The 16,909-nt window shown below is 37.4% G+C and overlaps 1 protein-coding gene across 1 annotated transcript; it reads left to right on the plus strand.

The window, feature by feature from the left end:
- The first annotated feature begins 8,080 nt into the window (after window positions 1–8,080).
- LOC120289219 (cyclin-dependent protein kinase inhibitor SMR4-like) lies at window positions 8,081–8,748 on the plus strand. The gene has a single exon (XM_039303941.1). It carries the CDS (start codon window positions 8,267–8,269, stop codon window positions 8,489–8,491), a length of 225 nt encoding a protein of 74 aa, XP_039159875.1. The 5' UTR covers window positions 8,081–8,266; the 3' UTR covers window positions 8,492–8,748.
- The last annotated feature ends 8,161 nt before the right edge of the window (window positions 8,749–16,909 follow it).

Consider the following 16,909-nt stretch of genomic DNA (forward strand, 5'->3'; position numbering starts at 1 on the left):
TGCAGGAAATTTACTCTACTTCCCTAGTTCTAAGTCTAGGTCCATTCATGGTATTAGAGCCATGGTTTCGTTTGTAATGTTATCCATTCCATGCGCTTGGTAGGTGAATCCAGTGCTGAGAAGATCCTCTTACATCATGTCTACAGAACCAGAATTCTCGAAGCACCCATTACTCTTGCTCCTTCTTCTTCATCTTCAACTCCTCCAGAATTTCGTGTTTCCAATGCTTCTAAGATAAATTATCTTTATGAAGTCTCTCTTAGTGATGAAACCAAGATTTCTGAAACTCAGCTTTCTCTCATGAACCCTTACTCCGCTTTTGCCAAACCCAACTCATCATTTTCACCTATCTGCTCCATCCGCCAACTTATTCACCAAACCCCAAAGCAAGTAAAGGAGTACGTCCAGTCCTCCAAATTCGACCAACATCCCATTCACGCCACCGAAAAGAGTACTTTGTTACTCTTCAAATCCCTCTAGAGTTCCCCTGACAATGGGCTCAATGCTGATATACTCATGTCCATTATGGCGCTTGTTCGTCTTGCTCTCACCTTTCATGGTCGTAAAGGTTTGCCAGTTGTGGCAAGGATAGCATTGTTGGATACCAAGTTTTTACAATACCAGCATGCTTGCATCGGTACTGTCCAAACTACTTTGAATACTGGAACAGTCTTTGTGACTCTGTATCCAAACTTCAACATCGCTCTTTCAGACCCCCAACTACTCTCTTTTCTAAAAGTTCAAGTCCAGCTCATTGGGGCTCCTCAAACTGCTGACTCTATAGCTGCAATACTACATTACCAGATGGTTTATCGAGTGCAGAACCATGCCCTTGATCTCAACTTCAATAATGGTAATGAAGATGCTTTGTTTATCTCCATGCAGAATGACCAGGCATCCTGTATCCATGTTCCTAGACAGATCCCAAAGGATACGTTGGCCAAGCTCCTTCCAAAGACTTGGATTACCAACTACGAAAAACTACATTAGCATAACAAGCCTTTCCAGTCCATGGACTCTGAGTTCGTCCGGAAAAAAGACGGAACTGTTTCCATCAAATTTGGCAAGGAAAAGGAAGAAAGTCCTTCCATCTTCCAGACCCTCTTCATGATCGAACCATGTGTTCCTCAATCAATTTCCGAGCCAGATCCAAAAAAGCTTGTTCGACACTTTAACAATGATGGACATCCTGTTCATTACTACAAAGACAACTATGGTCATTGTTTTTGGGATCCTTTTTGCCAATGTTCCTATTGTACAAAATCTCCCGACGAGGTAGATCCTTTTGCAAAATCTCCACCTCGAAGGAAAAGGCCAAAGGATAAGGTGTACCAAAAATACTTAAACGGAGATCCATCCATTGATACTCTTGGTGAGTGTTATAAATACCCAGCTTCATGGTTTCTTATGCACCACTTCCACCACCGTGAGTACAGACTACATCCCAAGTTTCACCAGATCCACCAAGATCACCCCCACCATCTCCTCCTCAGAAAAAACAAGCTCTCTCCCCGTTTTATAAGCCAATCTTAAAATGGGCTAAGAAGCATTCTTACCCACTCGAAGCCCCAGTAGAAACACCACCCACTTCTTGCATTGCTATGTTCCAGGATACTGACTTTCCCCCTCTTGTCAGAGAAAGTTCTAAACTCTTGTTTCATGCTTCAGAGGAATTCATTGATCCACAAGGCAGATATCGTCATGTTCCTAAGATAGCTGCCCCCACTGATGTGGATGAGCATGAAAGACGAAAAGAATTCCTCTTCTTTAGTCGTTCTAAATTGGCAATCGAGACTCGTTAGCACAAAATAATGCCTTCAAGGCAATTGATTCCAAGATTGGAAATGTGCAACAAGATCTCCGAAAGTATGATGAGACCACCAAGAAAATGGTTTCTGAATTCCAGAAGAGGCTAAATGCCTTGGAATCAGGACAACATCTAGGGTATCATCATCTAGAGAGCCCAAAGCCAGAGATAGAAAAACTCAAGAGGCAAATTCAACTCCTTGAAGAAGGAAGGTTCAAACCTTTTGATCCTCTTGCAACTCCAGTCAGAACTGGGTATTTGCCTCCACCACCCTAGGCGTCCATTTTTGCTGCCATCCCAGAAGATTCTTTCAGAAAAGAACCAAATATGGCAGAATTGCGAGATCGTATCAAAAAGTTGCAGAAAGACAAAGGAAAAGAAAAGATGCCTACACAATCAAGTTCGGTTGTTATAAGAGAAAAGCAAGATCATATGATGTTATCCAATCCATTAGAATCTTTTCTAAAGGATTTGGGTACTCACCTTATCCTACCATTCCGTAAAATCAGATTTTGTTCCCAACCGAACAAACTTCTCATAGCATCTTTAATACCGAATCGAATCGCATCCCTTTCGTTCTCTTCATCCTTCTCAATTCCTACTATTGATTCTCTCCCTATTGAGCCAATCACTTCATCAATATTCATGGCTGATCCTCTAGATTATGAGATGGAATCAAGATCCTGTCGTTTTCGCTTATTATCTCCCAACAGAAAATAAGGTAATGTGATCCTATAAGGACGCTTTCCAACTCATTACACCACCTGTAAACACATACCTTTCTAAAGGCCTGCAACCATCCAAGTCAACAGCATGATTCAATCCACATAACTAGTGGTCTCACTGTCATTGATGTTCCTCCAATACATTATACCCATGTCTATTGTCCCTTTCAAATGTTTGAGAATCAACTTCATAACTTCTTAATGAGTTTTACTAGGATACTTCATATCCCAACTAATCACACTCGCAACTTGTGAAATATCAAGCCTAGTGTAAACTATAATATACATAATACTACCCATGACACTAGAATAAAAATACAAGACATATGCTTCTTCTCCTCTTCAATCTGTAATGATAATTTATCTAAAAGTTTAAAGTGAATTGCTAAATGTGTACTTGCAAACTTCACCGACTGCATGTTAAAACGTGTCACAATATTCTTAATATTTTTCTTTTGATATTGACGTAAAAGCCCTACAGTCCTGTCATGTAAAATCTCCATAGCTAATATTTTCTTTGCAACACCTAAATCTTTCATCTCAAATTTAGCACTCAATTGCCTCTCGAGCACATCAATATCAGATTTATTTTAAGCCGTTGTCAATATATAAGAGTAGATAAATCAAATAATCATTCTCCAATCTCTTAAAGTAAACACAACTATCCATCTTGACTTTTCGAATAGTCTTAATTAGCCATGAAAGCATCAAAACACTTATACAACTACCCGGGATATTATTTATGTCCATACAAAGATTTCCTTAACAAGCAAGCATGATATTCTATACCCAAAATAGTAAATCTCTCTAGCTGTCTCATATAAATTCGCCTCTCCAACTCACCGTGAAAAAACATAGTTTTTACATCTAGTTATTATAACTTGAAGTCTTGTGAGGCAACTAATGCAAGTAAAATACGAATAGAAATATGTCTTATCACAGGAGAGAACATTTCATTATAGTCAATGTCATCACGTTGTGTATACCATTTCGTTACAAATCTCGCCTTTTACCTCATTCTCTCGACATCGAGAATGACTTCCTTCCATTTGAAAACTCATTTACTTTTTACAATTTTCTAACTCTTGGGTATTTTGATCAGCTCCCATGTCTAATTCCAATAGAGTGATTCCATCTCTTCATTCATAACCCCTAATCACCGTGACAACTCAATACTAGCCATCGCCTAAGAGTAAGATGAGGGCTCATTTGTCTCCACTTCGTCACCTACAGTTAATGGATAAGTAATATTTATATAACCATAACATATCGTGATTTAATTTGCCCTTTTTGTCAGTCTATGGCTATAGTTTGCTATGGTTATGCTGGTTATTCACTATCATCGACTTCGGGAATGACAGCCTCATTTATGGTCTTAACATCTGTTACCTTCGAGGTATCCGAGTCTTCACTTGGAGCTCCCACCTCACTACTAATATCATGATTTGTCTGCTCTACTGGTTATGTCTCAAAACTCATCTATTAAATCATTACGCCTTGTCAAAGATCACATCTCTACTAATTAAAAAATCGGGAGATTTGGGATGAATGCACCACAACCAGTAACCTTTCACCCCATGTACATAACCCATAAATATACACTTCTTTGCTTTCGACTCAAGCTTACCACCACTCGCATGATCATACACAAGATATCTGAATATAAGTAATCCAAAGTAATCAATAGATTTTCCTGACCATACTTTCTCAAGAGTTTTTCACTTGATAGCAAGTGACGGAGATTGATTTATCAAGTAACATGCTATATTTACTACTTCGGTCCAAAATTCCTTGCATAATCATGCATACAAAAGCATGCACCGAGGTCACTCGAGCAAAATTCTATTCTTCTATTCTACTACACCATTATGCTACGATATCTTAGGTATTGTGTGATGTCTCACAATCTCCTCTCTCTCGCGAACTTGGTAAAATCTTTACCATAAAACTTCATGCCATTATTAGTTTTCAAGTACTTGATTTGTTTATTTGATTGTTCTCAATCAATGTCTTAAATTTCTTGAGTCGATCGAATACATCATATTTATGCTTCAAAAAGTATACACATACTTTTCTCAAATGCTCTTCAGTAAACGGTAGTATATATCAAGCATCTCCTTTCAAAGGAACTAGAGATAGGCTTCAGATGTCTGAATGAATATATTCAACCGGTTACTTATTTGAATGAATAACTATAATAAACTTAATTCGATCTTTTGCTTCCTAAAGATGCAATGCTCATATGAGTCTAGCTTCCTTGTCTTTTGACTCTTCAACAACCCCCTTTCACTTAGCATCGTCCTACTTACCTCACTCATATGTCCTAAATACATATATCACAATTGAGTCAAGTTAGAATCTGACTTATCTGATGAAACTGCAGCAGTTCTGGTTAGTCTCTCCTAGTAAATGATAGAGAGTTCACTTTCTTCCCTTTCATCACTATTATAGTACATCAAGATCTTTAGTATTCAATCTTCAGTAGTCTACCTATACCTAATGCCATTGAGTGTCCCTTAGAGAAATAAAGTTCTTATTGAACTCTAGTACGTGCCTCACGTCCACAATGTGTGCACCACCACCCTATTGTGCATCCGAATTCGAATTATCCATATTCCCACAACTTTGTGGGCTACATTATTCCTCAAAAGAACTTCACCACCATGTATAGTCTGGTAAGTAGTAAATCAATTCTTATGAAGCGTCATATGATAAGAATACCCTTAATCTAGCACCCATTCGTTTCTTAACGAACTAGTAGTCACACATAAAATAGCTTCTACATAACCATTACTACTCTTGATTATGTTCGCCATATTGTTTGTGGCATTCTACCTATCACATTTGTTCCTCCACTTCAAATAATCTCTTCTAATGTACCTCTTCTTGTGATACTCAAAGCACTTCATTCGTCTCTTAAACTTTTTGTGGCGTGATATCGACCTCGCTTTTACCTTTGCTACCATTATGCCCTCGATGTTGATCTCTACTCCAAATCGTTAGTGTTTGTGATACCTTTGTACTAGGTTGTCATCTTGCAACTTTCTCTACCACTTCTTAGAGAACAAAGCGGACTTTACCTCTTCCGAGATCGTAGTACACCATTGCAATAATGAATCGGTAAAGTGTTCCCATAACTCTACAAAAGAAGCTAATAACATCAAGCCCCGTTCTTCATCATTAAGTATCTAACCAACGTTCTTCAAATCCATCATAAGTTTATTGGATTCATCTAGGTGAGATTTGATAGACATACCTTCAATATATCTAAATTGAAATATCCTATTCAACATATACAATCGATTGTTCAAACCCTTCGTTACATAGAGTGTATGAAGTTAATGCTATGACATCATTCTCCTCGGCCACCTCTATTAACGCCTCATCTGATAAATTCAAGAAGATTGCGTTCTTTGCTCTTTCCATTAACTTTACCCTATCAGAGGCTTTCATTATAATCGGCAACTCATCTTCAACATCTAATGCCTTGACCAAATTTGGGTTGTCAATAGTGTACACATCTTGAGGCTCTATAACCTAAAATTGTTTCTCTTGTTAAACTTCTCAATTTTATCTTTTACCTAAGATATAATTACAATAACATAATTTCTAAATAATAATCAGACAAGCAAAAGCCCCAAATCAAAATCAAGAAATCTAATCCCAAGCTCGATATCAATTGTTGTAATATTAACGCAAACAACAGAATTTTACAAATTAAGTCAATGCCAAATACTAAAGAAAGAAATGAAGAATAATAGGACACTAGATATTTATACGATTCAATCCAAATATCGATACTTACATTTATAGGGAGAGCCGACGGAAAATAATCCACTATAATCAGAGAATTAGGATTATAATTGTTCACACGCTTAAGTGTTTTGCATACCTAAATTTAAGCCAAAACCCAAATATTTACAAATAAATATGTAAACTTACAGCATATGATGGCTTGCCCTCTGTGTGCGGCTTCTGTTCTTGTGTGGCGCTCTTCTCTCATTAGAGAAACCCATGTATTTTATATGTGCGTGTCCAACAGTCAACAGCTTTGACTTGGGCCCCACTGTATGCAACTTCTCATGCCCAAGGGAAATATAAGAAGACCAACCACTATTTGGCTATTGCAGGTAAAAGGAAACTCTTACTTTTCTCTAGTGATTTTACATTAATTTAATTTGTAAGATCCCATTATTTCCGCGTTAATATTATAACAGTGATGTAGAATACTTAATTATTAAATCACACATTTATCTAATAGTTTAAGTTTCTATAGCAGCTGTGGATGGTCCTATATATTTTTACATGGTGTAGAGAGCAAGAGGTCTTGGATTTAAATAATTTTTATATCAATTACAAATAAATAACCAAAAAAATATTTTCTTCATTCATGAAGATTTTTATATATTAATTATTATTAATAATGAAAATATTTATTATCGATTAATTATTTAAAAGGATATAAATGATCATTTTCATTCATTTTCTACTAAACACACGGAGTTTGCCATCCTTTGCGTTTCTCGGATAGGCATCGATGTAAGAAAAGGTCATGAAACAGGAGCGAGGATGCCAAAAGAAGTGGAGGCGAGGGGTGAAAATGTGAATTCGAGAGGGGGCACATGGGGTGCTGCGACTTATGGCTTTTTGTGGCGGTGACCGACAGTCCCCGTCTGCGATAAGAACGAAGTCAACATCCGAACTTTTACGCGTGCACCGCTCCTCATCACATCTTCCAGTGGGCCCACCCCGGGCCCATTAAGCTCATCTCTTCGACGAGCCCACCCATTAAGCATCCCATGAAAAATGGAGCCCGCCCCTCTATTTTATTTTATTTTCCATTTCTTCTCTATTTTTTTCCTTTTCTTCCTTCCCAAGGAAAAATAGAAACGGCAAAAGGCCATAGAACGAACAGAAGCAGCGTGTGGCTCTCGTCCGACAATTTACCCTTTTGGTTTGGTAGGCTTTAATATTATGATTGACTTTTACTATGATTTACAGAGAATTGTTTTGACCCGTTTAACCTAATCTCACACCATTAATTCTTTATTATTGATAAAATAATGATTTTTAAGAACTACTTGTGAGTCATGTAATCACATCCATTTTTTTTATAAAAAATAAAACACTAAAATTGAAATAATGTAAGAGTCATTTGCTTTTATTGTTGTTGTATTTTACTCATTACCGGGTGATTCATTTTTTTTTTTGAGAAAGTATGATCGTTGAACTTGATTAAGAGAATTGCCAATCTTAATATTTCGGACTCATTTCCATGTTCTTCAGACAAGAAAAGATGAAACTCCGTTTTCGTTCCCTTTGAGAAAAAAAGTTTTTGGGAACAAGCTGGGGATGGAAAGTACTCTTCCAAATAAGAAAAGGAACACAACCCAAGTGAATTTACCTAATCAATAAGAGAAGTGCCCAAGAGACGACAAACGAACGAGTGCCACGTCAGCAGGGACGGGGTGGCAGTGGCCACGTGGACTCCGCGTCGGATGTGCTTTTTAATGCCTTCCGCCATACGTTGAGTTGAGAGATAAGTCAAGAGGTCAGCTTCCACGAAAAGCCACACTGCTCCTCGCATATATCACGACACACCCTCTTCCATTTCCCAAACTTCCTCTTCCACAGAGACCCCGAAGACCTTTCTTTACGTCCATACTTCACGTTCTCAACTTCTTCTTGTACCCTTTGCACTTATCTCATTTCTCGGAACGAGCCTCGGCGCGTGATGATGGAGATGGAAGAGCTATTATTTGCAGAAGGCGATCAGTGCAGGACACCGAGGCACAGAGGGTGTCAGATACCTGTCGACATGACATGCCCACCGCCAGCGCCGAGGAAGAAGGCCGCTTACGAGGGACGGAGGCGCGATCCGCCTAAGAACGGCTTCTTTCAGCCTCCCGATCTTGAGCTTCTCTTCGCTGTTGTACCTCAGAGAGAAGCTTGCGCCTGATATGCCAGTATCAGAAGAGGCTTCGATCAAGCTTCGCGACTTTATATGGGACATGTTGGGTTTTTTAAATGTGTACCACGTTAGATGTTCCGTGTTTGTAATTTTTCGTTCCCTCTGTATTTCTTGACTGACCAAGTGTGACCGAAGGAGTTACTGTTGTTTTCCCCCTTTTCTAGCCATCTAATTCTGATGTAATCAGCAGTTGCTTGTTTTGAAAACTCTATTAACGAAAGCAGAGCATGATCTCGTTCGTTTAAGTTGGTTCTACATGGGGGAGACGACGCTGTTTATGTCTGCAGCTGCTGATTTTTGCAGTTATGTTTCGTGCTTATTTCGTTCACCTGTATTTCATAGCTCGAACGAGGATAATTGTCGTCGATTCCTGTCTTGGAAGGCGGTGGGAAGTAGTTGGGAGTGAACTTGGCAGGGCAGTCTTTACGAAGAGTAGGGGAAGATGATATTCAGGTTGTTTTTTTTTTTTTTTTTTTTTGGTAAAGATGATATTCAGATTGTTTGCTTGTACAGAACAGAAAATGCACAAGTTAAGTCGATCTTTCTGACCCACTTGCGATTTTCAGTTTTGATCAGGCTGGTGTGTTTAAATTTTTTTGGTCACCATACTTTCATTCCTACTCTACACTCTCACTCGCAGACTTGTGCGCCGCCTTGCGGGCGTGGCGAGCCGCAACCCACTTCTCGAAACTTACGCGTCCCTACCCCATCCTCGAAGGTGGGGATTTGAACCCCACCTCCCCCTTCCACGTTGGAAGGAGTGGCCACTAAGGGCGAACCCCACCTGGTTGTGTTTTAGAATTGAATTGATGTAAAAAAGTACCTTTTTGTTTCCTCGCCAAATTCAAATATTATCACAATTTCAAAAAATTATGAAAAAATATATGTGAATGTATGTGTGAACATTTATGTTTTGTGAAAATCCGAAGTGTTTAGGATTAAAAAAGAACGGTTAAGATACGTCATTCGCCATATTTATATCGACCAAATAAAATAAAAGTCTATCCAAACACGCTTACTCCATAAAGTTTCTCTTGTTGGGCCTAATTTGATGGAATATGATCTGCCCTAATTTTTTATACTTACTCCGTATTTAAGAATTGTTGGGATGCGTGACAAACGGTCAAAGTCCAAATATGAGCCCATTGACCCTAATCCAACTAGGTCATGGACCACTCTACAATAGGCAAGTCATGAGCTAAGCTCAACTTGTCATATTTGTCAGTTTTTTTTTTTTTTTTTTAGATTAATAACACGAAATGTCCTAAATTAGTATATATATGATAAATTTATGCAAAACTAATTTTTTTGACTCTTAAAAACTCTAAATCGGTACATTTGTGATAAATTTATCTTTCGTTAGGTTTTAGTAAACATCATGAATTGGTAAACCCGTGATAAAAACGAAGAATAAAACTCTAAACTTGTACATCTGTCTAGGGATGAGCATGTTGGACCACCTAAACCGAAAACTATCCGGACCGATGGCCAATTTGATCCTGTTCTTAGAGAGATTAGTCTAGTTCTTGATTCCATAAAAATGGGCAACCGTGATTGTTAGTCTAGTTCCTAGTTCCTTGGGGGAATCGAACTCGACAAAATCGACTGACTCTTTTTATTAAATATATATTTTAATTTCTTAAAATAGCAATAAAACCTAAAAATAGTAACAACTCTTGTATTTTGCTTTTTTTTTTTTTTTTTTTTTCTATTTGCTAAGTGATCGGTTCCATGGGATTTGACTGGATTAGTCAAGCTTGATCCCCCAGTCCTAGGACCGTTTAGTCGATCCCGATCCTAAAAATTGGGAACTAATTTTTCCGGTCCAATTCTTGGTTCCTAGGTAAAACCAACCCGGATTGGCAACCAATTACTCCTACATCCATTAGCTACGCATATTATCCAACTTAGCAATTTGACTATAAATTTAATTGAAACTAACGTGAATGATAAATTTATTACAAGTGTACCGTTTGAGATTTTAGCGGTTACAAAATTAGTTTAGTATACATTTGTCACATATATTAATTTGGAGTTTTTGTGATATTAACTTCTTTTTTTTTTGGGAAGATTCAAAATCTTTATAGATCGTCTCTTGGATGAAGAATGACATATCATGTCTAGTAAAACCACATTTAATCTTGGTTCAAAAAAAAAAAAAAAAAACCACATTTAATCCAAGTAGCGATGGCCTACCGGCCATAGTGGGCCTTGGGCCCATGCTGAGTTGGGCTCATTACGAGAATGGCCAAAGGACGACCCCTTTGCTCTCGAGCCACTACTCGGACATTAGCCCAAGTCTATGGCCCAAGCCCATGGGTCCTAATTGCTCGGCCTAGGCCTGTAAGTTTTTTTTTTTTAAAGCCGAGTCCACTTATTGGGTCCGTGGGGCCCCAAAGAAAGAATAAAATGGGCCCCAAAGTCCTGGACCACTTACTCTGACCGTTCGACGATTTGGCTGACGATTCGACCAACTTAAAAAAACATCCAATTTTTTTTCTATAATTTAGTAGTCTTCCCGTCTAACTTTTACTTTCATCCATTCCTCACGAATTCTACTAATTCTAAAAAAAATCCACACTTTCTAATAAACTCCCACTATGTATATATCATTCCCTAGCTATTTATGACATTTGATCGGTTTGCATACCAATATAATCGATTTGGATAGCCAGCCGAGAAGAAGAGACATGTGGGAATTCTTCAAGATTATAGACCATTATCTAGTGTGCAAACAACACCTAATGAGTTTCCACTATGATCCGCAAGTCGGGATAACACATCTGTTGCTGCACAAACGGTGTTGTTGCCGTCAAAAGATGGGTCTTAATGTTCAACAAGAAGGGCATGGTTAGAGCTGAGCCATTGGATCAAGAATAATCATGAGAATTCAAATTTCACTTTGGTATTTTACTAGTAATGTACGTGTTTTTAAGCATCGTGTATTGGTAGTTTGTCTTCCATATTTGAAGTATCTTATTACGTGTTGATTCCTATGTGATTCTTGCTACCGAAGTTCTGATCAATTAATTATAGATAACTAGAATTCCCATGATTTTATTTAAATTTTAGAATTTATTAAGAATTATATAAATTACCAATTAAATTGAAAAGCTAGGCCTAGCATGGCCTGGGTTCCTCCCAAGGCCATGCCTAGCCCTACCCGGCTAGTTGGCCATAGGTGGAGCCAGGTAATATATGTAGGGAAAATCATCAAAACGTTTGAATTCTATTGTAATTCTATCAATTTAGTTCTAAACATTTGTCTTTTTGTCAATTGAATTCTAAATATTTAAATGCTCTCTCTCTCTCTCTCTCGCGAAAGGTGAGATGATGTCGACCTTGTTGGCCTTTGGTGAGTCTTCAAGCCATGGGTGGGTGAGGGTCATCAATTGCCTTACGCTGGGCTCGAGAGGCTCCTCAGAGGCCAATGAAGTCGACCTCACTATGAAGTTGACCTCGTTGGCTCTCACCTCTAGCCAGTTGATGACCGACTGGAGGAAGAAGGAAGAGAAGGAAAGAAAAAGAAAAGAAAAAGAAAGAGATTGAAGAGGACGAAAGGAAAAAAAATAATAATAAAAAATTGAAAAGAAATGAAAATATTATTAAAATTGTCAATATCGTTAGTGCACACCAAAATTAAAATGAATTGAATTGGCATAAAAACAAAAAAATTATGACTCAATTAGTAAAAAAAGTTTATAACTGAATTAATACCATTACTATATATTTATGATTTTTTTTTTGGTAAATTTTGCAATATATGCCATATGTTTTCTTAAAAAAAAAAAAGAACAAAAAACCTTAGTGATGTCATCCCTTCAGTTGGGCCAAGGGCACAAGTCACGAAAGTAGTTAATTAGTCTTGAAATAAAGGAATGTTAAGTCAATTTCGCTATTCAAACGCATTTACATTCAAAAGGCCTTTAAGCCGAGGTGGTTCCGTTCTTTTAGCCCAAATCGGTGAGCATTCACCACGTCAAGCCAAGCAAGACGGTAAAGTGAAATGATTCATTCTCGAGATTCTCGAGATCACAAGACTGAGGATCTCGAGCCTCAAATCGAGGCTACTGAGGCTTGGCGCACTAGGGTATAATGCCTGTCACCTCACCTTGACGCTCGTCGGCGTGAGGCTTAGGCTCCTTGTGCTTGTACCGGCAACTTCTTGGGCACGTAACTTGCTCCTTCATAGCTCAATTCGTGTGATCTTTAAGGTGTTTGAAAGCTCATAAGGAGAGCTATCAGAGGAGCCTGATATTGCCGAGGTAAATCGCTTGATCGCGACGAGGTTTTGACCCATATCAAGATCATAGGCTCGAATGTAAGAACTGGACGTCATCTTGGTGACTTAACATCTTAAAACATCTATACTTACCTCAGCTTAGAGACCCGAAAAGTTTCATTACGATTCCAGGACCTTTAAGTATGGTTTTGGGCTCTAGGACATTTTCTGGTATCAGAGAGCTTGATTGAAATACGACCGTTGCTAATTTCCTCATCCAACAAATGATTGACTTGACTTTTGATTGCTTGGAACGTTTTTGATCCCTAATTTCATGATGTGCAACTAAAACCGGGAGATCTCAAACTTTCCCACACTGTGAAAAGACGAGTAACAGGCTTAAATGATATTACTATCAATGGACTTGTCTAGACGAGGGCGACCCATTTTTTTATGTTCAAAGTGCGTACCGTGTGTTGTATATCATCAATCAAACCTCGGTCTAGTCTCGGTCAAACCTCGATTCACTTGAGGATTTTTGAAAAATGGAGACAAAATTTAAGGTGTCAACACTTCTCACCAAGTGTCAATATACATGAGAACTACCCTTCTCCATCCCTGGCGAGGACAAGACAGATGGAAATCATCAAGAATCCCACTAAATGCCATCCTTGCACCAGGTGAGTGAGCATGAGTTGTTATTATATTGGTAATGTGATCTTACAGTTAGTTAATTATTGCCCACATTAATTTTGTCGACATTTTATTGTCTACATGAAGTTGTGCGATAACTACCCATTAGCCACATTAACTTGTATGGTGATCGCCCAATATCATGATAATTGTCTTGATTGAAGAAATTATCTAAAAGGGTTCGAATAAAAATATAAATAGGTCATAAGCCAAACCCCTTAAAAAGAGAACACACCATCGCTATTGAGAGGGTAATTGATTAGAAGTAGCCACTTACTGTTCAAGGATTTGTGAATTTGGCTTCCAATTGAACTTCATCAATGACCACAGGTTACGATAAATTTTTTCACTTTTCTGCATTTGATTCTAATTATGCATGAGTTCTGTTCATTCATTAATAATTGGGTCTTCAGTCTTTAACTCTAATGCCTATGTGCTCTTTGAAGAGAGAAACAGTGAACTTCTTAGAAACTACCATGAACATGATTATTATTGGCAAGAAGTTCGGGATTTACTCAGATTGGGGATGCAATTTAGCCATTAGTGATTTACTCTTCTATCCTGGGAAAACACTTTCTTTGCAAGGGTGAAAATTGAAGTTGGCAAAACTCAACTTTTCTAGTTATTATAGTAGAGGTGACCCAATTTATGAAATCTATGTCTCATCTCCTCATTTGGTAGATATAGAGCCACACAAACAATGAAAAATAAAGTAAATGATGAAGGAACTCTCTTTGCAATGGAGTTAGCAATGCTATTGACGCTTCTGTCTATTTTAACGAGTTTCCTTAAGTAAAAGCGCACACGTTTAATTTTGGTTTATTTTCGCATGTGAAGTGATATCCATAAGTCATTATTCATCGACGGAGGTATGGTTAGATGGAAATTTCTCTAATTGAGGTTGGCCTTTTAGTGGAAAAGTTCTAAAAAGTCATAAACTTATCATATTGATATCGCTTTATTTCATTATGAAAATTTTCAATTGGATCAATTTAGTCTTAAATTTTTTCATATTGGCATTAATTCATTCTATTTGAACAATTTAGGTTGGAATCACTGACGTGGAGGCTAGCCATCCTATGTGGCACAGCCAACGCCGACGTAGACATTTTTCATAATATTTTAACAATTTTTTGATTTTGTATAATTTTGTTGTTCTTTCTTTTCTTTTCTTTTCATTTTTCTTTCTTTTTTTTTCTCCTTCATTTTGGCCAATGAGGATCACGGCCCTTGCCAGATTGGGTGAGAGCTCCCTTGCCTAGAGCTCATGGCCTTGGGCAAGGCCATTGTGGCCTCACTAGCCCCAAGTGAGGCTATGAAGGCCTTCGCTAGATTGGGGCTAGTGGCAACCTCACTAGCCGCCAGCAAGGGTTTGTTGGCCCTTGTTGGCCAAAAATGAAGGAAAAAGAAAGATAGAAATAATAAAAAAGAAAGAAAAGAAAAATTATAAAATTTAGAAAATTATTAAAATATTATTAAAAGTCAATGTCGATCAGTTGTATCACATAAGATTTACCGACATCTACGTTAAGTGATTTCTAGCCTAAATTAGCTTGATATACTTTGGACTAGTACTAATGCAAAAATATTTAAGATTAAATTGATTAAATTAAAAAGTTTATTACTAGATTGATACAAATGCAATAGCTTTATGATTTTTTTTTTTTTTTTTTTTTTTTTTATACTTTTCCCACCGCTTATTAGTCTGATTCTTAGATGACGTGAAGCTTGAGTGGAGCGGTGAATAAATTTTTCTTCTCAATATGCCCGATGAGGTTTATTGAAAGTTATCAACGTGAATTAACCATGACCCCCACGAGATACCGTCACAACATATATATTTTTCTTTTCAATTTTGCAGAATAAGATTCTAAAAAGGTTGCATCACGCAGCATGGCAAAGTACGAAAACATAAAGTCATACGACTTGATTTTGTCCGCTATGGAACTATCCTTAAATGCCATATTGCCGTATAGTCATTGGATAATTTTTTCATCATCCAGGCAAAAATATTCTCCCATACATGGAGTACCAACGTGTAGTAGTGGTCTACTACTGACCTTTTGAAAATTTCGTAATTTGATCTGATAAGAAGCACCTTGGAATCACTTTTAGTACTTGTCGAAGTTGTTTCCTTAAATTGTTAAGTAGATCTTTAAAAAATGATTACGGGATTCTTTAGTAGGCCATAAAACTTTAGGGTTAGACATTACGCAATAGATAATTTTTTAAGGAATTTCATTATGTCATTGCTTGGCTGATATCCCTTTTCTTTTAGGGAAAAGAGATATGATGCTAAGATGACGGCACCATTATTCTTTAGGAATAACGGCCCTTTGCATGGAAAACGGCAATTTTAAAGAAAATTCACTCCATATAATAGTGACTCTTATTTGTAAACAACTTTCACTGATGTCATATGAACTATTGATGACATATTACGACCACTGCTTGGGCTTAGGTTTTTACTAGTGGGGCAAAAGAAAAACGTGGAGTTACTTTAATACAGAGGAAAATACGTCCACAGTAACATCATATTAGATTTTGATTAATTTCGTAAAAAATCTATGATATTTGAAAATTAATGTTTAAGGTCCCTAAATTTGTTGTACTTTTATGCTTGTCCATGAAACTTGTTCACACCAAACAGGGAACCCAATTCTTGCACGTGCCTGAGCTAAGTCAGTCTCGTCACATAATACAATAAATACAAAACTTATTAGACATTCCCGAAAGTAAATATAAATCACACTCGCGTGGTACGTACAAAAATAAATCACCACCAAGGATTTGGCAATTCTTATCACACTCCTGTGGCATGTCTAAAAGTAAAGCATCACCGCAGATTTACTAATTCTTTTCTTTTAGCATTTTTATTTTGAGTTTAATTTAATGTAGAACATATGAAGCATCTAGAAAATACAAATATGAAATAGGCAAGATCATGTGGAGTTATGGACCCCTCAATCTTGATGGAGGTGTGGGCACTGGGGACCCAGCCCGAGCATTGAGTTCTTGGGCCTGGGCCTTGTTGGACCCGAGTCTAATTGCTAGAGATCTGGTCTTGAACCCGAGACTTGGAATTGACGTTGAGAGTTTCGTGCCCAAGTATGAACACCGATATTTGGTCATATTTTTGAAAACGATTTTGGTTCTTCAAAAGGTGATCATTTTCTTGAATATAATTATGATAGGAAAACTTTTTTGTCGACTAGGAAAACATTTTTCATTTATTCATTTTCCTAAACGAACCAAACATCGGGAAAAAAAAAGGTTTTCCCAAAAATATTTTTAGTAAAACAAATGACCCTTAATTTTGATTAGATTTGCATGTCGCTTATAACTCATTGATCAAAGTTGTGATTAGGGATGAATAGCCATATTTTAACACCCAAAATACCCTTACAAGCATCTGTTAGTATTGAGAGATAGAAAGCTAAGAAGCATCGACACTTTTCGAAAGCCTTTAGATTGTGTCCAATACTTTTTGA

The sequence above is a fragment of the Eucalyptus grandis genome, chromosome 10, assembly GCF_016545825.1.
Source record: "Eucalyptus grandis isolate ANBG69807.140 chromosome 10, ASM1654582v1, whole genome shotgun sequence".
Taxonomy (NCBI): Eukaryota; Viridiplantae; Streptophyta; class Magnoliopsida; order Myrtales; family Myrtaceae; genus Eucalyptus; species Eucalyptus grandis.